General features: G+C 43.0%; 1 protein-coding gene across 1 annotated transcript in view; it reads right to left on the reverse strand.

The window, feature by feature from the left end:
* Positions 1-23,084, reverse strand: part of SLC25A40 (solute carrier family 25 member 40) — a 35,024-nt gene that overhangs the window by 4,714 nt on the left and 7,226 nt on the right. The window contains exons 4-8 of the mRNA XM_019532812.1: positions 18,445-18,512; positions 10,618-10,739; positions 8,201-8,374; positions 3,981-4,090; positions 1,635-1,716 (exon numbers count right to left, since the gene is read on the reverse strand). Of these exons, the coding sequence (XP_019388357.1) occupies positions 1,635-1,716; positions 3,981-4,090; positions 8,201-8,374; positions 10,618-10,739; positions 18,445-18,512 (556 nt within the window). The remainder of the gene's footprint in view (positions 1-1,634; positions 1,717-3,980; positions 4,091-8,200; positions 8,375-10,617; positions 10,740-18,444; positions 18,513-23,084) is intronic.

Here is a 23,084-nt window from a genome sequence, read left to right on the forward strand (position 1 = left end):
CTTGAAAATTAGAGGGCATTCCATCAGTAAAATACACTAGTGGTTATGCTAGTCACAGATTTTTCAATTCATTTTAGGTTAATTTTATCCAAACTGTTTGTATGTGCTAAGATGGGTTAGGCATGTTTTCTTGAATTTTAAGGCTTAGTTCTCTATAGACCAAGAAGCTATTTCTTTTGTGCCTGTGTTTAACATTAGTTTCTCACACAGGTTTTAGAGAAATGTCTACTATTTCTACTGATTTTTTCCTAGAAGATTCTTTGTAGCTAATCCACTCATGCTACTCACACATTTTCTAATAGACTGCTAATAAAACAAGACTCAGCTTTTTGATTATGCCATAATATTACAGCAATGATCTACTGTCCATTGAAGTTGACGGGAGTTTTGATTTGCCCAAAATGAACAAGGGAAAAATATATACATGCTGAATCTGTCATAGCTTTCAGCGCAGCAGTAACTATCTGTGACTAAGTAATAAAATTCTTCCTTTCATACCTACTCCTTTAGGTTACTGTAGTAGCTACTGTTGAATATTTCCCCATTACGCCTTCACTGCTCATCACTCTTCTCTTTGAAAGGGAGCAGTAAAAGGGGAAGATCAAAAATAAAACAGTTGAACATAACATAGTGCCTTCCTAGTTGAAACGCACTAAAAAGCTAAAGAAGAAAAGCTAATTGCATTCCAAAACCCGAAAATACTAAAGGAGGGCTAGACTGCTGATGCTTCTATTTTCTAACAGAGTGGATGGATTGATGTATACATATATTTTGAAAAACAGTAAGCAGAGCTATATATGCAAATATTTTTATCAAGTTATCCATATCCACTCCAAAGCTTTGTCCACAAAGGACTATTTGTGTTCAGTTGTTGCATATGTAAATCATATTCAACCTGGAAAAACATATAGTAATCAGAGCTCATACAGCCCAATTGCAACAGCATGCTCATTGTTCCCATTGTTCTACAGCCGAGTTGTCAAAGATCTGTCCCATGGACTTGTTATCCAACCCATGGGGAGAATTCAAAGTGCAGAGCCATGTCATGTCGCCCACAAGGCCAGAAATTAGGTGGCGATAGAAACAGAAGTTGCAGAAGCTCTGGGAATTGTAGCAATTAAAGTTCAACTGCCAAATTTCTGGCACTATATAGGTCAGATGACTTTGACCCTCCCCCCGCCCCGTTCTATAAGTTTTTTATGAAACAAAACAGTACTACCAGTGTTACCAGCCTCTTATCTTTTCACTCCTGCAAATCATTAACCCACATCAAACAGCAGTTTCCCCAGAAGTATTACAGAAGTTAAGAATTTGGGAAAGAAAAAGAGACCAATTGCCAGAGCTTGGAGATACACTTTAAATTTTTTCCTTGTCTTCCCTTCCTCAAGTCCCCATTAAAAATTATAATAATCCAACCAGAACAAACACATTAGATGTAAAGGTTCCTCATCTTTCTTTTGGCCAACAAGCTGAAGTATATAGAAAAAGCTCTACCTCCTTACTAAAGCAATGAAGTGTACTTTAAGTCTTCTGTTCCGGGGAGAATTTCACCATTTCAGGGGGGAAATGAGAAAGGGGAATAATTATTAATGAAAAGTAAAGAACATTCAAAAATCTGATTCCAAGGAACTTACTATTTAAGGTCTCGCATTCCCAAAGTTGAGTCTGCTTGTGTGTTTTCACCACATCAAAAGGTAAAGTTAAAAAAGCTGCAATCTATGAGAACAATATTAATTGATAATTTATAATAGATTTCATTTTTATTTATACACTTATAGATATAATAGCTTAATGTTAGACCAGACTTTGTTATTTCTGTAGTTGTCCCAAACTGAGATCTTTGTAGCTGGTTATAATTTAAAAATAGATTTGCTATTGCAATTTAGCACATCAGCTAACAAGTCAATGAAGCAAGCCATAATTATATTTAATTAAATATTCAATCTAGTATAGCTGCTTAGAAAACCTAGACTGCATGAAATATTAATAATATAAGGTTGTACCTTTAAGGATCTAAGACTCCTTCCAAAAGGAAAAAGATTGTAACCAAAGCAGTCACTCTTAATCCTTTTGTACCAAACCTAGCACTCCTCAAAATTTCCATTTGTCATTAATTGATAATCTGTCCTGAATTATCCTTCACAACTAGTTTGGAGAGAAGGCCTTGACAACTGGAAGTGCACTTAATCCAGGACTAAGTCAAAATTGTTTACTTATGCTATGGTGAAATCTCTGGAAGAATGCTGCTCATCTCTACAAACGGCTTACAGCAACAGTATGTACAAGTGACGGCTTCTGTTTGGGCAAGATTCACAAGTAGAAAGAATTCAAACATGATCTTTCCTCCTATGTTCTGTACGTGTCCTCTCAGTTATCTCTCTCAAGCCCCTTTCCTGAAATGGGAACCAACAGCAAGTATTCCTGCACTCATATGGACTTCCACTAAGGTCTGTGGAACTATGAATGGGTGCAGGACTCTGTACTGCTTAATCAACTGGGGAGATGGGCTTTACATTGTAAACAACTCAGGGAAAGATACTATACTTTAGCGCATGCATTGTCAAAACTAGCTTCATTAGCAATACTACTTCATTAGAAATATTACATTTACTGGAATCTAAGATGACTCTGAATTTAAGACAACCCCAATAATTAGATTCCATATATGGAAAATGTATACATTTGTTACAATTTTCCAAGTGTAGAACCTAAGGATCAGAGGGTTGTCTTGCACTCATCCCCACCTCCAGCTGGTACAGCAAGGAAAGTAGTGGCTGTAGGGGAGTCAAGTAGCCTCATTGCCCTATGTCTCCACCCTTATTCCCTCTGCAGCCTTCCTGTTCTCCCTGCCATCTGCACCCCCCTACCCCCAGCTTCCCACAGCCTCTGCTTCTTCCCCTCCACTCCCCAGTCTCTTCTTCTCTCCCTCCCCCATAACAGCTGGTAGAAGCGCAGCCCTTGCCAGACAGGCAGCAGTGTCAGCACTGCTGATTGGCCAGGCAGGATCCATGCAGCTGTGTTGGTGCTGCTGACTGGTTTGGGCAGGGGACAGTGTTTCCATATGCTCTGTGCCTGGGAGGGACTCCAGCCCCAGCCGGAGCTGAGCTGTGACTGACAGTAAGGGGAAGGAGGGGGCTGGACAGGAGTGGGGAGCAGAATCTGCAGAGGGCAAGAGGAGTGGGGCAGGCAGCTGCCACGAACCAGAGTCAGAATTGCAGCAGCTGCCTGCCCTCCCCACCTGGAGCTTTGTACGCAAATATAAGATGAGGGGCTTTCTCACCCATTTTACACCTATGTTATTTAATTAAATATTTCCAAAATACATTTCACTGAGAAATAAAAGCAGCGACAGGTCAGGTGCTTCAGCAACAGATAATCTGCACTGTCTGCATAGCTGAAGGCAAGTTTCTTCTGCTCTTCTGCTCAAAAAGCAATGGTTGGCAACCTTTCAAGGCTGTAGTCCAGACTGAACCAGTTTGGGTCAGAGGCAGGTGGGCAGGTGCCAGGACCCAGCCACTGCCACTGCTTTTACCCAGGGTGGCACAGAAAAGTGTCTGCTGCCAAATCCCTCCACTGCTGAATGTTGCATGTCTGTGGTCCAGATCAAAAGGCTCCCTGGATCAGATCTGGCCCAAGTGCCACAGGTTACTGACCCCTGCTTAAAAACACTCATGGTGGGTGTGTCTGCATGAGACGCACACAAATTGTGATGCCACAGGTATGTTGCCATAGCAATGTGCTCCCTCACTACAGCGCGTCGCTACATTGATGTAGCAGCTAAAAATAACCATGTGCCACCGACACAACGCAATAATGGATGTTACCGCACAGTACAGGCACATGTAGACGTGCCCACTATGTAGGCAATCTCATACACTTTTTTGCTGATATGTATCATCTCTCAATGAATGAAGGGTAATTTATTCATGCTTTATATAAAATATTACTATAAAATAGTAGTGACAAAAAAGTAGACTTACAGATCCAGATATAGCCCCTGATGTAAAACACATCATAAATGTTGGTTCATGCATGTCAAATCTCTTGCACAGCCCCTCCTTGAGGTGTTCATAGTTGTACCAGTACATTGCTAGAGGTATAAAAAGACCAATAAAACTCCAAAACCATATATTTGCAACAAGTAACAAACTGGTATACTGAGCAGAGTCTCCTTTTCTAGAGAAGAAATCAGCTTCCCCACTTAAATGCTGATTGGGGGCAGGGAGAAGGGGAGAAGAGTGTATTGTATAGGAGAAAATACAGTATTCAGGTAGCCAGTACTCTAGTTTAATCACTGCTCTGTTCCACTGTAGCAATTCCTTTGTTATTAAACACTACAGCAGTGTGTACAATTTACATAGAACAAGATTTTTTTAAAGTTATTGTTTTACATTTCTTCACATGAACTAGACAGTTTATAGAATACATTTTATTGCATTTTCAGTTATTTTACACTTTATATAAACCTTATTAAAACAGTTTTACAAAGTTAAATGTGGCCTTCCACGGGAGACAGTTACATGCCATCCCCCCAAAACTATCTTAAATCTTTATCCTGATGCTGACACACAGGCACTGGGAATGCTTCAGCAAGGGGCTACATTGTAAAACAACTTGAGGAACAATTAAATTAAGGGCACAATTATTTTGGATGGAGGGCAGCTTAAGGAGGTTTGGTTAGTTTGAGGGCCGCATAGGTAGCCCTGCCCCTTGATAGTTGCCCAATCCCCTGGTCACCATCTTGGGACTAGACATACCACCCCTGACCTTTGCTGCTGGAGATCCATCCCCTTTGCCCCTTGGTAATACTGCTTTTGGGAGAGGGGGCTGCCATTTTGGAACCAGAAAACTAACCAAATCATACACTAAAAATCAAACACCTATGACATATTTTAATTTTATTACAAAAAAGTTTTGTCATGATTTGTCTTTGCGTAGTATATGTAGAGGTGATTGCATAACTCAAAAGCAGGGGGTTATAAGGAGGTGAGGGGGAGTCATAGGGTATGTTGGGGGTTGTGTGTATGTGGGGACAGGGTGGGGAGGTGTGAGGGAGGGTGGAGGTGTGTGGGGACCACCCTTTGCATTCCCCCCATGGTGCAGCAGCAGGCAGGGGCACTCGGGGTGCTCATGCCCAGTGCTGGTGTCTGGTGGGGTGCAGCTCTGGCCAGCACTGCACATCACAGTGAGGTACATCTGCTGGGCAGTCTCTATCACCAGTGCTCCCTGCCATGCATGCATAGCCCCCAGCACTCGTGCAGCGAGGGAGGGAAGCCCTGCATGCGGGAGCTGGCTGCCTTCCCTGGATCTGCGCGGCTAGGGTTGGCAAAAGGGAGCCAGCTCCAGTGCACAGGGCTTCCCTCCCATGCCGCAAGAGCACAGAGGTTGTGCGTGCACGGCAGGGAGTGCCAGCAATAGACACTGCCCAGCAGGAGCTGCATCCCTCATCACAATGTACAGAGCTGGCTGGAGCTGCATGCTGCACAAGCACCTAAAACAGGCATGAGCACCCCCCAGCCTGGTGCCGCTACTACTACCTGCGGAGCCATATTTTGTCCATCCCTGCTTTTTATATTGTGTTCCACAGGTCAGAACTGCAGCACTTGTCTCTGCATACTAACCACAACTAAGTGCACTGGTTGAGAGCGTACTGAATTACAGAGGAGACTGTTGAAATAGGCTGGTAGATGTAGGTATCATGAACTATAAGGACTGCATGTGTACCCTGACAGATCAATTATGCCTCATTTCAGTTTTGCCTTTAGAAAGAGATAAACAAAGGCAAAGTTTTAAGATTTAATCTTGAATATTTCTGCAGTGTGGCAGCTCTCACTCTTAGCTAACTCAAGAGGAGCTAACTTGAGTGGAAGGAGGTGTGGAATGCTAATGTGTGGGCTGTAGATGGCAAAGTTGAAGTTGCATTGGAGTAGTGGCAAGTACTTGGCTTTCTGTTTCCTAGTTTTTAGAGAGCTGAATTTGCCATCCTCCACATTTTGGAAGGCAAGAGACAAGGTTAGGCAACCTTAATCCTATGTTAACAAAGTTTTAAAGACATTCATCTAGTTTGTTTATTTATTTATTTTAAATATAAATAGACTTTTTGCCTCTCCATGTATGTCAGCTTAATTTCCCCCCTGGCTGCCTCTGGCTCTTTGTCAATAATCATCCTTGATACAGAAGTCATTGGCTGTTCATTTAGTATAGCACAGCATACTGTTTCCTCCCCAGTTCTCTTCTCTGTGTGGAGCTGGGCATGGACAACACTTGTAGACTGAGGTGCAGATGCTCCAGCAGTGCAGTAATTGACATGAAGTTATGGGGACATATAACGAAGGTGGAACAGAAGTGAGTGTCATAATGAAAATTTGGGGAAAACAGAACAGAAATTGCCCATATCCTCAAAGGAATAGCTCTTACATCCTCTTTTTCTTTTCACATTCCCTTGTACTGTTTGGCCTCCCCTTTCCAATACAAGCAGCAACATCAAAAAGAAGGGTCATCCCTTTCCTAGTGCCTAAGAGAGTATGGGAAATAACAGAAACTGGAGTTTCCTTTCTCAGATCAGGAAACAGTGGAGGAATTCCAGACTCCCTTGAGTGACTTAGCCTGGGTAAAAGAGCTTTTCTGGGGACAGGAGATATATGAAGTAGGATGGGGGTGGGAGAACATAAATTACTTCCTTTGACTTCCTTCTGAAGTATGTCACTGGAAGGGAACATACTTAATTTCTCCTCCATCTTTTCATTTGATTCTTTCAGTGCTTCTAGGTGCTTCAGTACTTTTCCTCAAAAAGAAAAGGTCCCTTTGAAGACCCTTACTCATCATGGCATCATACAGACTACACCTTTGGAAACCCAATTTTCTGGCAGTGCTCTAGTCATTGAACATATCATTCGGGTGGTCCCTTACACCACTGTTTGCTCTAACCCCTTCCATGCCCATTGCTTTAACCACCCTTGCAAATCACAAGTAAAGGATTTTGACTCTGTGGTGTGGATTCTACAGGGCAGTGTTCATTTCCATGAACCAGAGGTCAGCAATGGTTTCTAGCATGGGTCAGAGGCAGGCTGGCATTAGGACCTGACCACTCCTGCTTCTCCGTGCTGTTCAGCTGTATTGCAGTATGGCAAAGGATGCTCTCCACTGGAACTTACGCTGTCTGGCTTGGCCAGAGCTCCCCCTCCACCAAAGCCCCAGGTTGCCAACAGCGGCATGGTGCAGGGAGTACTCCCCTTCACCAGGGCCTGAGGTGTCTAACAGTGGCACAAAGCAGAAAGACCCCCATGCTGCCAAATACTGTTGAAGGCACAGCTCTACAAATCAGAAACAAAGGCTCCAAGGGCCATAGGCTGCCAATCCCTGCCATAAACCTCTGACTTAGTGCACTGCTCAATGTTTCACTCACAAAAAATTCTGAAGAAGCAGACTTAGACAGATGTCTTACTCCATGTAAACAAAGTACGAGTGCTTTGCAGTGCAATAACTTAACTTTTGAAATGTATCTGAATTACTCTTCAGTTCTTTTCAAGAGCTGATCTCATAGGCAGTCCATGCTATAATGAGTAGATGTCAGGGTCTTAGATTTCCCTAGCGTTGCATTAGAAAAAATGTAAAGATCTGAAAATCTTAGGAGCAATTCATTATAAGGCAGGGGTGGGCAATTATTTGAGCTGGAAGGCCATTTATTGAGTTTTGGTGAGCTGTTGAGGGCTGGGGAGGGAGAGGGTGCAGCCAGGGACATGTCAATTGATTTTACCCAGCCTGCCAGCCACCACTGGGAACCTGAGGAGGGAGGGCTGTGCCCCATGCTGCTATGCTCTGCTCTGATGCAGCCAGGCCAGGCCACACAATGCGCAATAAGCAATGTGCAATAAGCCACTGCACCATACCAGGAAAGTGATAACATCATGTAATTTTCTAAATATTATTTTTATAGGAGTTTTAGCTCAGAAATGTGTTGTTTAGATAATCACAAATTTGCACCACAATCTGCACCCCAAAAAATAAAATACATTTCAAGAGAATCCAAGTCTGTGTGTGGACTTTATAGCACTAGGAACAGTCATCTTTTGAACAATGAGCAAAACACAATTTTATCTATAGCATAGAACAACATTATGAAATCCTGAGAAAAAATTCTAAGGGGACTGACAAGCAAATATTCCCCGTAACACAAACTCTGAAAAGAAATAAACCCTACCTGAGAAAGGAACGTCTCTAAGAACAGTAGGACCCCAGCCTCTCCACAAAGAAAGCCAACCATCTTTGGCTATTGTGTTACTGATGCACACATGTAATTGCTTGTAAGATAACTGGTGAGCCTGAAGTTTAGTTCTGACCAACTCCAGGGGACTTATTACAGTTACTGAACCCACTGAAAAGGAGAAAAAGATACGACATGTTATCAATATTTAAAGGAGAACATTCTGTTCAGAGTGCAGTTTCCCAAGAATGTGCTCTCCTTCCATTTCCATATTTTCAGCTTTGTCATAGATGTCTCTCGCAAAGTTGCTGCTTAAGTTATAACAACTGTACAACCTCCCATGAAGGTGAGAACAACTTGATCATGCATATGACCCCAGACTGGTGACTCCAAGGCGTCATTTAAATTTATACCTCAACAAAGATAAAAATGGGCTAAAATGTCAGCAGGTTTTTGTTAATAACCTGATTTTAAAATGTCAATTCCTGCATTAATCCTAAACTCTACTTAAAAAAAAGTTTTGCTTCTTGCTTATTACAAATTAAAATGCAGCTCTCATTTTTAAAGTCCCTTTTTCTCTTTGTAAGTTACTTTTAAGTGGCTCATCCATTCTTTTTCGTTAGAAATATCAAATCAGGTACTCTTTGTTTCTAGGAGGATTCAGATCTCAGCTATGTCTATTATGAACTCTCTTACCATTTAACTTAAGAAGCAGGGAGCAATGACCCTAAACAGTCACACCCTTCCTACTAGCATCCTGGCAGATAAAGATATTTAACTTCCTGACTTCAATTAATAGGAGTGATAAAACCTAAGGTATTGTCCCCATTAAAAAGAACTGCAAGCAGAAGTACACCAGCCAGCAGTATGAAAAGATCACATCCTGCAGGCCATATAGATCTGCCAATGAAATGCCCCATGTGAATGCACATCTACTGGCAAAAGAATGTTTCTGCCTGTTGAGCTGATGTCCTTTTAGGGGAGCTAGTGTAGCCAGCAAGAGAAAACCACCTTCTGCTGGCAGGCTTGCATCCATACCAGGGGATTCTGCCAGTGGATCTTCCCTAATGTAGTTGCAATTGCAACACCACCATGGCAGCGGAGTGAGTCCAGACCCCGTGCCAACTGGAGGGGAGGCCTGTGGCACCCCATGCTCTGCGCTGGACTCCTGCACTGCACTAGGCAGCCTCCTCTACTACCCCCCCCCCATCCCACAGTGTCTCCTAGATGCCCCTCCCCTGCCATCACAGGTACCAGCTCCTTGGTGTCACTGGCTCAGCACTGCAGCTCCCCACTGCCTCCAAAAGGTTCGCCTGCCCCCTTCTGCTGCTGGAGGGGCTTCCCCCTGCCCCTGTGCCCTGCTGCAGCTCTAGCACCTGAACACCATCCCCCAGTGCCGGCAGGCACACACTCCCCCTCGAACATCCATCCCCTCCACAGCCCTCCCCAACAGTCCCCAAGCCCTGGCCCTCCAACCCCCATTCCCCGCAAACTTTCCTGCATCCAGCTGCTAAGGCTGCTCCCACCACCCCTCCAGGCCTCATACCGGCCACGTGTGTGCATGTGCAGATGCACATGGTGCTCCCTGCCTCCAATTGTCCTCCCCCTGCTCCCACCAGCAGAGCAAAGCAAAATCCTGGACACTTGTTCAGATTTTTTTTAAAAACCGTCCAGTCGGAGGACCCAAAAAGAGGATCTGTCTGGGGCCAGATGTATGGTAACCCTACATTACCTTTAAACTAGCATGTGACAAAAAATGTTTATTATTATAACCACTGGAGACAAGGATTATTTTTTCTCTTGAAGAACCTTTAAGACAAGATATAAGTTACAAGGAGTTCCACGTCTAGGATTTTATAATATGCCTTTCAGTAATGCTGCTAAGGGTCTACCAATACATCCAAATTGAAGCTGGATAGAAATCAGCTATAAAGTTGTGTTATACATTTTCAAGCACCAACTTTGTAACTGGTTGATGCTCTTTATAGCTAGATGTATATTTTTATGCCATGATAATCATTTATGCCATGATAATTACTTTGCATGTGTGGCCAGCCTAAATTTATTGCGCAATTAACCAGTTACAGTAGTTGTGTAATACATGTAACATGGTGGAGGCCTAAGAGAGACATAGCTAAAAAGCCTGCCTGAAGCCTTTCCACAGAATGTTACCTGAGTTCTAGTAAATAAATTAAGTATAAAAGTATTTCTCAAGAAAAAGTAGACTTTAGCTCCTATTTAAATTAGAACTAAGTTAAATAAGCATGTAATGTTGGGTTTTGTGTACAGTGCCTGCTATGAACAGGTATACTTAATTTTATCTTTAAACCACATCAAGTGGGGCTTGAAATGTAAAATATCAGGAAAATGAATAGTGAAGAAAAATACTATAAAGTATAGATAATTTGACTCACATCTGCTTAAGGATCCAGCAAGAATTGGAATGAAGTCACCTTTTCCTAATGTAGCTCCTAAAACTTCACTTAGTTGGTCATAGCAAGTAAAATAAATTACTGTGGTTGGAAGTGCCATCATTCTAAAATACAAATGAAAGAAATCTCAGTTACCACAAAGAAAAAAACTCCAAAATCATTGTGATTAGTCATTCAATCTGAATTTTTTGCTTAAATAAAAAGATTAAAATTTAAATTATGTGTAAACGAGAAAAATCATCATGCTTTTAAGCTGTAGCTCACAAATTTCTATTAAACCTCCATTAGCAAACTGTGTGGTAAAGATTCAAGTTCCTTCTGGAATTTTACCTTAATTCATGCAATTGTTTTCATAATCTGACAGACTACCCTGCTAAATGCTCTCGCTTTTGAGGCATGCTTTCTATGATTCAGCGTTAATACTGGTGCTTTTCTTTAACTCCAGCGATTATTTCTTTTATGTAGAACAGCCAATTAAATGAAACTCCACCTGTTTTCTGTTGATTCCTTATGGATCCTTCAACCGTAAGCCAGACACATGTAGCTTTGGCAACAGTCACAAATGAAAAATTGGTTATTTCTGGGCAATTTTTCTTTTTTGATGAACAAAAGTTTCAGTAGAAAATGTGGGCTTGTCACCCCAAAACAATTCACAAATTTAACCCAATTTCATTAAATAGTTCTTCCTGGAAAAATAAACAGTGGAGATGCTATACTTTTTGCAAATAGCTTATTAGCTAAGACATTCAGCCTTGATAAAAGAAACCCAGTCCAATTCCAATCTCTACCTGAAATATCACAATTTCCAGGCAAATATTTTTACCACCAGATTGTTGAATATTCTGGGGTGCATGCTCTCAGTTCCTCTTGCTGCTGTTATTCCACCTTCTATAACATATGTATATATTATTTGCTGGTGCAGGAAGTAGAGATTCAAGTGTTCCTCCCTGTGTGCTGTAATGTCACTCCCTTTCTCCCTCACTCACTGGGTCAATGAGTATTTAAGTCTCTTATACAAAATTGAACATCAATAGGAGAAATAGAGAATAATACATCCCAACAAATTTGATACAATGACTAAGGCACTCTCCTGCAAGGTGGCTCATGTGCATTTAAGTCCACTTGAACTGAAAAAGTAAGTAAATCTGTATCTCTCCCATCCTTGGCAAGTATCTAACTACTTGGCTACTAGATAAAAGGGGAACTAATTCCTCGTCCTCCTGTTTTGACAGTCCATCCTTTCGTTCCCTTTAGGGGGTGGTTTAAGTGCCCAATGAAATTTTGTGTAAGGCTGAAAACAAAATGATTTTTTTTCAGTGCAACCCCCCCCCCAAAAAAAGATATTTTGGCTTAACTGAAACCATTATTTTTATTTTTTCATGCCAGCTAAAGAACTAGTGCAGGGGGACTGGACCTGATGATCTATATTCCATTATCAATACACTATCACTAAGATAATTTAGTCTAATATGGTATCAAATAACTTTGAAATAACTACATATAAATGACCCTAGGCTGCCAATCCACTTCCAAAAAACAGCACTGGATGAAGCTGACAAATCAGATTTAATAAACTTTACGGAAAACCAGTTACAGCGTAGACCTCTCTTTAAGAAGAGTCTTTCTCCAATCAAGAAACCAGTTCTATTCTTAGGCCACAGACAAAAGAATCTGCACATTGATATTATATAAAAACAGTTTGCACAGTAGCGTAAACCCATGCTAGGAGCTAAGAAGTTGTTATCTGTGTTAGTCTGAAGTCAGTCAGAAGGTAAGGCAAGGTGGCACCTTAAAAAGTAACTGGTTCAGAGAGCAATGAGCTAACAGACAGAAACTTAGCACCTGGTTACATTAACTGAATATGCTTACACAATGTGGTGATTATGCGACCTCACTGCTAGGTGGGAGAGAGACAGGTATCTCCCAGTACCTCTTGTGGCCTGCTTTCTTACTGCCTTGTAGCATAGAAACAGCTATTCCTTTTGGGAAATCAGGCCTGAGGTGCCTGAAGTCTCAGGTGTAAATTTTCACTGGTTAAAGCCACAGAATTACTGTCATTTCACATCCTCTGCAAGTACAGCATAGACCCTTTGTGTTTTGAGCTCCTTTCTCTATTGCTATCATATGGCAATATACATGGCATCGCAGCACTGAGTCTGTAGTCACCTCATTACCCTTGACAGCATGAATACCCAAGTCGCTGAGGTGACTTACCAGAGCTATGGAATGACTGACTGATCTCAGAAAGTATATGACATGCTCTTGGCATGACATATGACATGCTCTTGGCAAAAACCAGAAAGCTGCTAAAAGACTGCGAAAACCCAAACAGTCACAAACCCAAGCAGGACAGCCTGCTTTAGACACTGTACACTGTGTGCCCTGGTTCACAGGGAAAAAAGTGCAGACTCAGAAACCACTACTGCAGATATGGGACAATCAGCAGTGGTGGGAGACCATCAGGATGATGAATACCACATTCTTTTAGATTTACACACAGCTAACCCCAAAGCTGAGGAAGCAGTATACCATCCTAAGAGTTCCTCTGAGTGTAAAGATAAGGATGGCAATGGCCCTTTGGAAACCTGAGACCTCATGACTCCCACCTGCCCATGGCAAAATGGACATATTTACTGCTGGGTCTGCCATTTGTGAGGTTTGTGCAACCAAAGAAACACCTTCTCCACATTTCCAGTCCTCAGGAGGTCATCCATAAATTAACTCGTATGGAGCTCCCCAATGGCACTGATGTGATTTATGACACTTATAATCTAAGCTTTTGTCCTCTCCATTGTAGCTTGCAGTACATCATCAGAAATGACTGTCTTGGCTGCACTGGAGGATGCTGTATATCACCATGGGAGATTCATGGATGTCACTGCCAGATGGTCATTAAAGGTGCCTCATGCCAGGGTTTTCCACAGCCGCACACTTGACTTTCTGTGATGAAGCAGGGACTGTTTTCCAGTGTTTATGCTGGAAGCAACATCAACGGAGTGATCCTGCCCATTGATTCTAAGTGACCCAGTTTTCCCACTCTTCCCATGGCTTATAAAGCTGTGCATAGGGCATTTGAAACCTACAAAGGAATTATTCAATTACCAGCCTGGCATCTGCAGAGTGAACATTTCTCTGGGCAGCTCAAGCCCAGGTGGAGGGTGCTCAGCCTTCAGCTGGACCCATCCAGCCATCACCTTCCCAAGATGATGCTAGCTTGCACATCCTGTAAAACATTTGCAAAACAAGGGGCAAGTCACTGGATGAAGAGTGGGCAGTAGAGGCCAAGCAACTTTCTCAGTGGTATTAGCAACCACAGCCAGTATTACGTGAAACCACCATCGGCAAAAATTTCATGCAGGATGCCCTGATCGTCAGGGATCTGGATTTTCCATTTCCCACAGAAAAATGGAGAAAAATGTGGATTTCTTGTTTTAATGGAAAAACACATGGATTGTCCACTTTTGCAAAGAGCTCTTTACAGGCTGGCAGAGTTCCAGCCTGCAAGGACTAGGGGGAGTGGGGCAGGGCAGTCAGGCTGGGGTGCCATGTGCATGTTTATGCACATGGCTGCCAGGCAGCCTGGACAGCAGCTCTTGCAGGTAAGTCTGGGACAGGGGAAATTGAGGCCCCCCCATAGGGAGGGAGGGAGCGAGCTGGGCAGGGCAAGGGCTGGGACTGGGCCTGCTGCCCAGCCATGCGCTGTGTGGGGTTTGAGGCCTGGGGCTGGAACATGTGGCCACAGGACCTGGGCAGGGAGCAGGATGGGGCCTCAAGCAGCTAGTGCAGGAGGCAGGGGGAGTGAGGCTGGCTCCCTACTGCTGTATGCAGTCCCAGGGGGCATGTGCTCCCCACATCTGTGCATGGGGCAGGGGCAAGCTGTCTACTGTAGGCTTGGACTCCCTCCCCTCCCACAGCCGGGAGTTGTGCCTTTGCTGCTGTGGAGCGGCCAGGGGCGACGTCGCCAGGCAGGTGCAGGCTCACAGTGGCAAGAAGTTTCCCTGTTCAACTCCACTCTGCCCTGCCATGCCAGGTTCCACCCACTGGGCTGCTGAGGCCTGAGGGAGCGCAGCACGGCAGGGAGCCTGAGACCACAGTGGGCAACCCACCCCTGCCCCATGCACAGATCAGAGGGCACAGGTTCCCGACACATGGAGTACATGCAACAGCAGGGAGCCACGCCCCGCACTGCCCAAGCCCACAGCAGGCAGCCCGCACCCGCTCCCCCCATGGTCTCCATTCTGCTTATGCCACCCATGGGAAAGGGTAAGCCAGGCTCCACACTCTGCTATGCTGCAGCAGCTGCCACCTGTGGCAAACAGCAGCTGCAGCTCAGGTGCTGCTGTAGGAGGCAGGGGGCTGCATACCTAGGTTCCTGGCCTCATAGCTCTGGCAGCTGGGGGGCCCCTACAGCATGGGCATTACTGTGGCTTGGGAGTGAGAGGCCTAGGTCTATGTTTTATGAGCTAAGGGGGCATGGGGAGCTCTAATTTTCCATGATAAAAAACTAGAGGTGCACCAATACATCGGTCCATATCATATCAGCACTGATAAAAGGAAAATTGGTATTATTGGCTACATCAGCCAAAAAAAGCCAATTGCTGATAATGTTGCTGATAAATGCTACATACATATCCAAATGCTACATACATATTGCACCATGCATGTGACCAGGAGTGCAGCTCAGCAACATGGAGAGCAGTGTCTGGCTGGTCAGTCTGTTGGGGGAAGGGGAGGGTTGGAGTGTGGGGGGAGGCAAATGGAGGCCCCCACAGTGAGGGAGTGAATGGGACTAGGGCAGGTGCTGCCCAGCCAGGGTGGGGCAGGGTGCGGGACAGAGCCAGCTGCTTGTCTGGGGGAGGGCACCCCTGGGGTAGGCATGGGGGACACGTGCTCCCACCCCACTGGATCTGTGTGCAGGGCTAGGATGCACTGCCCGCTGTGTGCTCAGAGCGAGGGCTGCTCCAGCCTCTTCCTGGAGGCTGCCACTGAGAGGAGGGACTATGGGGGAGGCTACAGGCACTCCAAAATTCACTGTAGCTCTGCTCTCAGTGTCATCACCTCCTGCCCTGGCCCACCTGGCTGGAGCACAGCTGCCTCGAAGAGGCTGGCACAGCCACTGGCCTCAAATGTGTAGTCCGCCCTCACCCCACACACAGATTTGAGCTGACACATGCCCCCCATCCCTCACACGGGAGTGCACACAGTGGTAGGAAATGCCCCCTCTCCCCAGATGAGCAGTCAGCTATGTCCTGTGCCCCACCCTGCCCCAGCTGGGCAGTGCCTACCCCTGCCCCAGCCCCACTCCATCCCTCACCACAGGGGCCTCAATCTGCACCTCCATGCCCCTTTCCCACAACAGACTTACCAGCCAGATGCTGCTCTCCATGCTGCTGGGCTGCATATTGGCAATTGGACCAGTATCTGCCAATATGGCTGGTCAATAATTGGTCATCAGTATTGGCCCCAATTTTTTTTGTAAATCGATGCACCCCTAAAAAACCCCCAAAATCAGATACCAAAATGTATAGGTATTTAAAATTTATTTTATTATAATGATTGAGGCACTGGTAGGCTTCCAAATTGCTTTAAAATTGTAAATATATCAATAAAACATGTTCAGTTGATACCTATATGTATAGTGGCATTTCATTTTAATCATGCATTTTGTTGGCTTTTATCAGAGAATTTGCAATTTTTTAGCAGAGAAAACCAGGATCTCTCCTGATCATTTAAGAAGTGATGGGAGGTTTGAACAAGAAGCAGGTTCACATTTTACTGTTTGTACATGGAGCCAAGACTATACAAATCATGGAATGAACAAAGCTATTTTTATTTAGCAGAGAAACAAATTAAATAGTGCCAAATGATCAAAGTGGCCTGTTAAAAAAAAAGGACTTTATGAGAGAATCTATACCAAGTGAACAGAGCAGGAGGCAATGAGGAAAAAACTATGTATTATACTGAGCATTAACTCCTATGGGTGAATTCAAAGCCTCACTAGTTACTACACTGCTCTGTACCCTGCAGACTGGAGTCCCACAACACCAGGCCCATGTAAGAGTCATAGGGATAGAAAGAGCTCAGCTGTCATAGAAAGCTGTTCTTTCTCTCTAGAAAAAGAAGTAGAAGCTCAGCATATTGCTGACTACTTGCTGATGCCCCTAGCATGTGGTGTCATCAAGCAAAGTAAATTGGACAGCTCCACTGCACCATGGAAGCTGTTAGATGGAGGCCTGGGATGAATGCTGGGTATAGGAGAGAAGGCCACACGAGAGCTGTCTTCTTCCACTCAGTCTGGTGGAACAAGACACTATGCACTGACCACCATCTCTCTCTTTTTCCCAAACCCTAGGTTATTGTTCAGATGTTCCAATGTCATTTTCACCCTGCTTGCCACAAAGCTCCTCCTGCCCTGTTTCACTGCAGACTTCCTGACCAGAGTGATGCCTTCCCTCGTCAGGGTGCCATAGTAGTCCTGGCAGAATTCTATCCAGGAGGGTGAAATGTCCATGGATCTCACCCTCCAAAAAGACCAGCTTCCTATCCATTTCTATATCATCATCTTTCTTCTCCAGTACATTTGCTATTGATGAGAGTGACTTCGGGGTCCCTAGAACTGCAACTACTGAACTTGGAAGGTAAAAAATATAATGCGTGGTGATTTTGTTCCAGCCTTAGCTGGAGACAATCCCTTAAACTCCCTGTAATTGCTGGGATTCCATTGATAAACTCTTCCTAGTCTTGAGAGACCTCTGCAACAGCCCAGCGTCCCCTGCTGCTCCATTGTGCCAATGGGCAACCAAGGTTGAGGAAATGCTGGCATGAGGCGACTGAGTCTTCTAGTGTCTGGCCCTCATAGCACCAGAGAAGCTAATGTCAGAGGTGAGTTCAGAAAGGGAGCCTCAAGGGAGGTTACAAAGCAGTGTAGGATCCTACTTGGCTAACCAATCACCCAGATCAAAAAGAAGATCGAGATTAATCTATATCAATATGGATTTAGCCCTGTTTCATACCAGGGTAAATTTGTCACTGACTGGGTAGAGCTATACCTATTTTGAGATATGTCATCTATCTGTAGCTTTTTCAGCTCGCATAAAGCTAATTGTTTAAATGTCTTCTTGGTGCACACTTTTTGTGAGCGTGACATGAGTGTTGAAGCATAAACTTTCTGACTTTCTTGGCTCAGACAAAGGCCCCTTAATTAACTTATGCACCAATGACTTTGAAGCCTTGTCCTTTGAAACAGCTAGGTGCTAGAGTTCAAACAAGCTTAATTTAAATAGCACTTTACTTTTGTTTACATATACATATTTAGCAGTGGGTGGTCATTGAAGGCAAAGAGGTTCCACTGGGTGCCATGAGCTGTGGCAGGAGACTTGCAGTGTTATGCCCTGTACTTCATGAAACACAGAGTTCACTTTAAGGATAACTGCTGGGTTTGTCCACTTGGCTGAGATTAAAAATGCAGTAATGGTGCTCTGTAGAGGTCTGAATTACTATCCTTGTCAGGCTGATATAATGCTATTAAGAAAGACAGCTGCTAGACAAGGAGTTAGGATATTGCCCTTAAAGGTTGGAAAGGAGCTATATGGAGAAAGCTCACTGATTCTGAATCTGTCTGGCTGAAAATATATCATCTCTGGAGGTTTCAAGTAAACTTAATATTAATGTGCAGATGATAAAGAATATTAATGACATGGGAAATTTGCTTGAAATTAAACATTAGAAAGCAACATACTCTTTGGTCAAAATAATGAATTCTCTCTTAACTTTATGATACATGACAGAAGAAGTGAAATTTCAACTCACAGTGTTGGAGGAAGTCCACTCCACAGTGATTTAACCCCTTCCATTCGAACAATTTTCACAAAAGCATCCTAAAATTATAAGCAAACAAAGAGCACATAGTTAGTGTTATACTACTTTCATTCAGATAATTTTCTTAGTGGACATGTGACAGAATTAAAATTTACTTCAAAAGAAATTTGAAAAAAAAGTATTCTAAAAATGGCCTTTCACACTAAAGCCCCAATTGTGTAAATAGTTATGCTCTTAATTAATTTTAAGTATGAGTAGTTCTACTGAAGTAAATACTCAAATACTTAATGTTAAGCATGTGCTTAAGTGTTTGCATGACTGTGGTGTTAGTTTAAATCATTAGTACCCATGAAAGAAGAATGACAGACAATACTGGTACAACACACACAGATGACCCCATCACACATTTTTGCCATTATCTGACAGAGTCACCTCTCTGTGTGAGAAGGTAATTCATTCTCCACGCTTCTTTGTTCTTAGCCTCCACGACAACCTGGCAAATCCACCGACAGACTTCTTTATGAATTTGGCTGATTTTATTAAACTGCTACATGGTGGAAAACTTCTGCACATGTGGAATCTCCTTTCATTATCAGAATGGATCATATATCTCCTAGACTGGGGTAATGAAATGTCACTGAATTTTAACACTCAACTGTGCAAATGACAGCGTCCAAGGATAAAGACTTGGCCAAATCCAAGAGCCAGTTTTCTCTAGCTGTTCAACCACAGCTGGATTTTAAGGGTTGGAATTTGCCTAGAAATAGAATCTACATCAGTAAAGACCCTAAAAACCACAAACTTGGAGAGATCGTGATATGGGACTGAAAAGGAGAAGAAAGATAAAGCATGTTGGGGCAGCCATCTCTATCAGCCAAGGTCAAAAGAGAGGGTAGCTGGAGAGAAGGGTGGGCAGACACCATGATTCTGAGGTAAGTGACCTACAGAAATAGAGTCCTGGAACCTAAAAAAGACACTGATCCAATTATTCGTGAACACTCTAGAATTGTGAAGACAGAGAATGACATACAGGAGTTTTATTGTTTTGGATTAATATACGTATTTATGTTAACATTATGTTAACAGCAAAAGGTGATTGATTTTGCAAGGTCTGTGTAGTTGAGAGTTTGGGAGAAGGAGAGGGGGGAAATCAGCACTAGCTCTTGGGACCCAAGGCAGTGAAACCACAACATTTTGCACCTGTGATATGGTAACAGGTAGCCTGTGCCTAGGAATTATGCAAGAGAGGCCATAGAGTTAATTGCTGATGTATACTCAGGCAGAAATTTTAAAGCAAATAAACGCAGTACTGTGGTGCATATCAAATGGGGAATATTAGAGTCTCTAAGAGTAAGGGTGACCATTACTGCTGGTTTTATATTTTGGTAATGCAGACATCACTTCTCACTTGTCGGACTAGATGATCTGTTCAGGTCCCTTCCGACCCTAGAAACTATGAAACTATGAAAATGCTGATCACTAAGTACTTTCACTAGTCAACAAATAGCCATCAAAACATAGTACTGTCTGTATTACGCTTGAACATGGATCCTGCATTTCCTTATATCACTAAATATAAACAATCAGTTCCTCCAGGGGAAAAAGTGACATGGCTCCATTTACCAATGTATACCATTTGAGGATCTTGCCAGAAGTCTGTTCTCCTAAATAACATGCTTTTTTTGTGCTAAAATCACATTTAGATAATCAACATTTTATAGGACCCAATATGTGCTGAATACATCATAAGCAAACTCCAGTTAATTTAATTTGCTATTTTTCAGCACTTTTTACCGTTGCTTACAGAGAAGAAATGTTGTTCTATGCAGGCTAGCTTAGCAACACAGTGAAACACGAAGAACTTATCAAGTGTACATTGACTGGATAAGACAAGCTTCTTCAGGAGCCATTATCAGCTTTGTAACCAGGATAAAAGCATGATGTGCACAAAGACTATCTTCAGCATTCATTCATTCATACAATCAGTCTAGAATTGAAATTCCAGAGGCAGAGTTATGGGAAACAGCAAGTCCTGAAAGACCTCTCATTTTGGGTGAGATTCATAAAGGAACTCAGGTGCTTAAAATGGGTCTTAGGCAGAATATACCCAAGTCCAAGAAAGCAATTCACAGTAATCTGCCTAACTCACACTTTAAGACTCTAAGACATTTAAGACTCTCTAAAGCATGTACATTTTCAGAGGAAAACTGACAGTTTTCTAAAGTTCAGTTACTTTGAATAGCTGCTCCTATCCTGTTGGGTTAAACATCTTAGTGCCTATCTCCTATCTAAGGCCATCTGAGTTTCTTAAATTATGCACAAGTCCTCTGACAAGCCTGATGTAACAGGTACACTCAGGGTATGTCTAACAATGATTGACAACATTGAGTTTGGTGCCTACAACCATTTTTACTGGAAAAGAGCAGTGGTGGAGCCCACTTTGTGCACACCATCTAAATTCTGGTTCCAGTCCCTGGTGTCAGCCGTTTAGCAATTTAATCCAAAGACTTTAAAGCAAAACCTAGAACCATCCTCCTTCGCCCCAAGACAAAAAAAACCCCAAAACCTTTTCACTGGGATATAGTCATGCTCTCTCCTGCTTTTTCCCTCTCTGGCCCCATGATGAATATTCCTTTCCATGCAGTGGCCCACCTTGAACAGGTATGGAAGGTGCCCTCACTTCATACCTTAGTGGTTATGGCCCTTCCTTCAGACCTCTTCATATCTTCTGTTTCCAAAGCCAGGTATCCCAGTTTCTGGATGAATTCTCTCATCTTGAAGGTATTTTGTAAGCAGTAACAACTACTCTCTCCACTATTTTTTCCTTATCCTCCTCTGCATACAGGCACCTGATCTGGCATTTTCAGGTTACAAATCCCCTACCCTCAGGCACCTAACTACAGAGTACAAGGAAGCACTTTGCTGCTTAAAACTAGGAGACAGGTAGATTTCAGACATAGTGCCCTTTTCTATGATTCCTGTTAAATGTCTTAAACATCATTTCTGTTACCATTCTGAGTGCTACGAATCTCAATCCTGGGTAACCAAAGTCTCTCTACTTAAAAAACAGAGAACTTAAGCACCAGCTCAGGTTTTGGAATTCTGTCCTTAGAGGCAGAAATATAAAATTTGGGCATAAGGATACTGAGTGTCCCCATATCTAGGTCCCTTTGTGAATCTTGCCCTTTGGACCTAGATTGGTGATTTTCAACCAGAGTGAAGCAACATCCTCAGATGCCATGGACTTCTTTTAAGAGTGCTGTGGGGTGCACTCAGCACTGATATGTCTGCAAATACCATCATATGATTCACAAGATGAACACAGAAATCTCAAAGAGGAATCCAAAGTATCAAAAAAAAAATGACACCTGCTGTGGACTGAGTTCTTTGCAAAAGAACTGCTCTATTATTTTTCCATAGACAAAAACGCTAAGAGGTATCATCCAACATAAAAAGAAGAAATGGAACAAATTACTCCAAAAACAACTTTCCCAGCCACAAAACAACCAGAGGACTAACACCAACACCTTTTAACATTCCAACCTCAGACCTGATGAAACTGAAAGCAACCCTCAAATACCATTAATCTCTCCACACACACGCTTACCAAAACTGAAAAATCTGTCCTTTCTACAGGCCTAAATTTCTGTCCAGAAAAATACTCTAATAAATACTTCAATGTGGAGAACTAGACAAATTCTTCTGAAGCCTCTGCCTCATGGAATATTTCCATGACCAAAATTAATCCACTTAATCCATTAACTTTGACTGCTACACTGACTGCTTCAGGGAAAGAATGAACAATGAAATAATCAACAACACATGCCACCATAACAGCCTCTCTCTACCAGACAGAAAGGTCATAGAATCTCTAAGATCTAACCACCAAACAGTAATAAAACCAGCCGATAAAGGAGGAGCCACAGTCATCCTAAACAGTAAAGACTACATAAAGGAAGCCAACAGACAACTCTCTGACACCACCTACTACCAAGAACTACAAGAAGATCCTACTCCCCTTTTCACCATGAAACTCAAAAATACCATCAAATCATTTCCATCAGAACTACAAAAAAAACTACGGCCTTGATCCCTCTGCTACCCAACCCAGAGACTTTTTATATGCTCCCTAAAATCCACAAACAAGGGAACCCTGGCAAACTTATCATATCCAACCATGGGACCCTAATTGAGGAAATATCAGGTTTTGTCAAATCAATCCTAAAACTGCTTGTCACCCAAACAGCAAGTTTTGTCCAAGACACTACAGACTTTCTACAGAAACTTAAAAACATAGACCACCTTCCCAGCAACACCCTCCTAGCCACCATAGATGTTACCAGCTTATAAACCAACATCCCATACCAGGATGGCATCTAAGTCTGCCTTACAGATTTACAAGAGCAAGATTACAACTCAGAGTACAGACCCAAAGATATTACTAACCTTATACACTTCATCTTCAGATACAACAATTTCACTTTTAATAACCAACACTTTACTCCAGACCATGGGCACAGCTATGGGAACCAAAATGGCCTCACAGCATTTCATAGATTTCATAGACATTAGGGCTGGAAGGGCCCTCGGGAGATCATCGAGTCCAGCCCCCTGCCCAAAGGGCAGGAAGT

The sequence above is a fragment of the Crocodylus porosus genome, unplaced genomic scaffold (genome assembly GCF_001723895.1).
Source record: "Crocodylus porosus isolate Cpor-Errol unplaced genomic scaffold, CroPor_comp1, whole genome shotgun sequence".
In the NCBI taxonomy this organism is placed as follows: Eukaryota; Metazoa; Chordata; order Crocodylia; family Crocodylidae; genus Crocodylus; species Crocodylus porosus.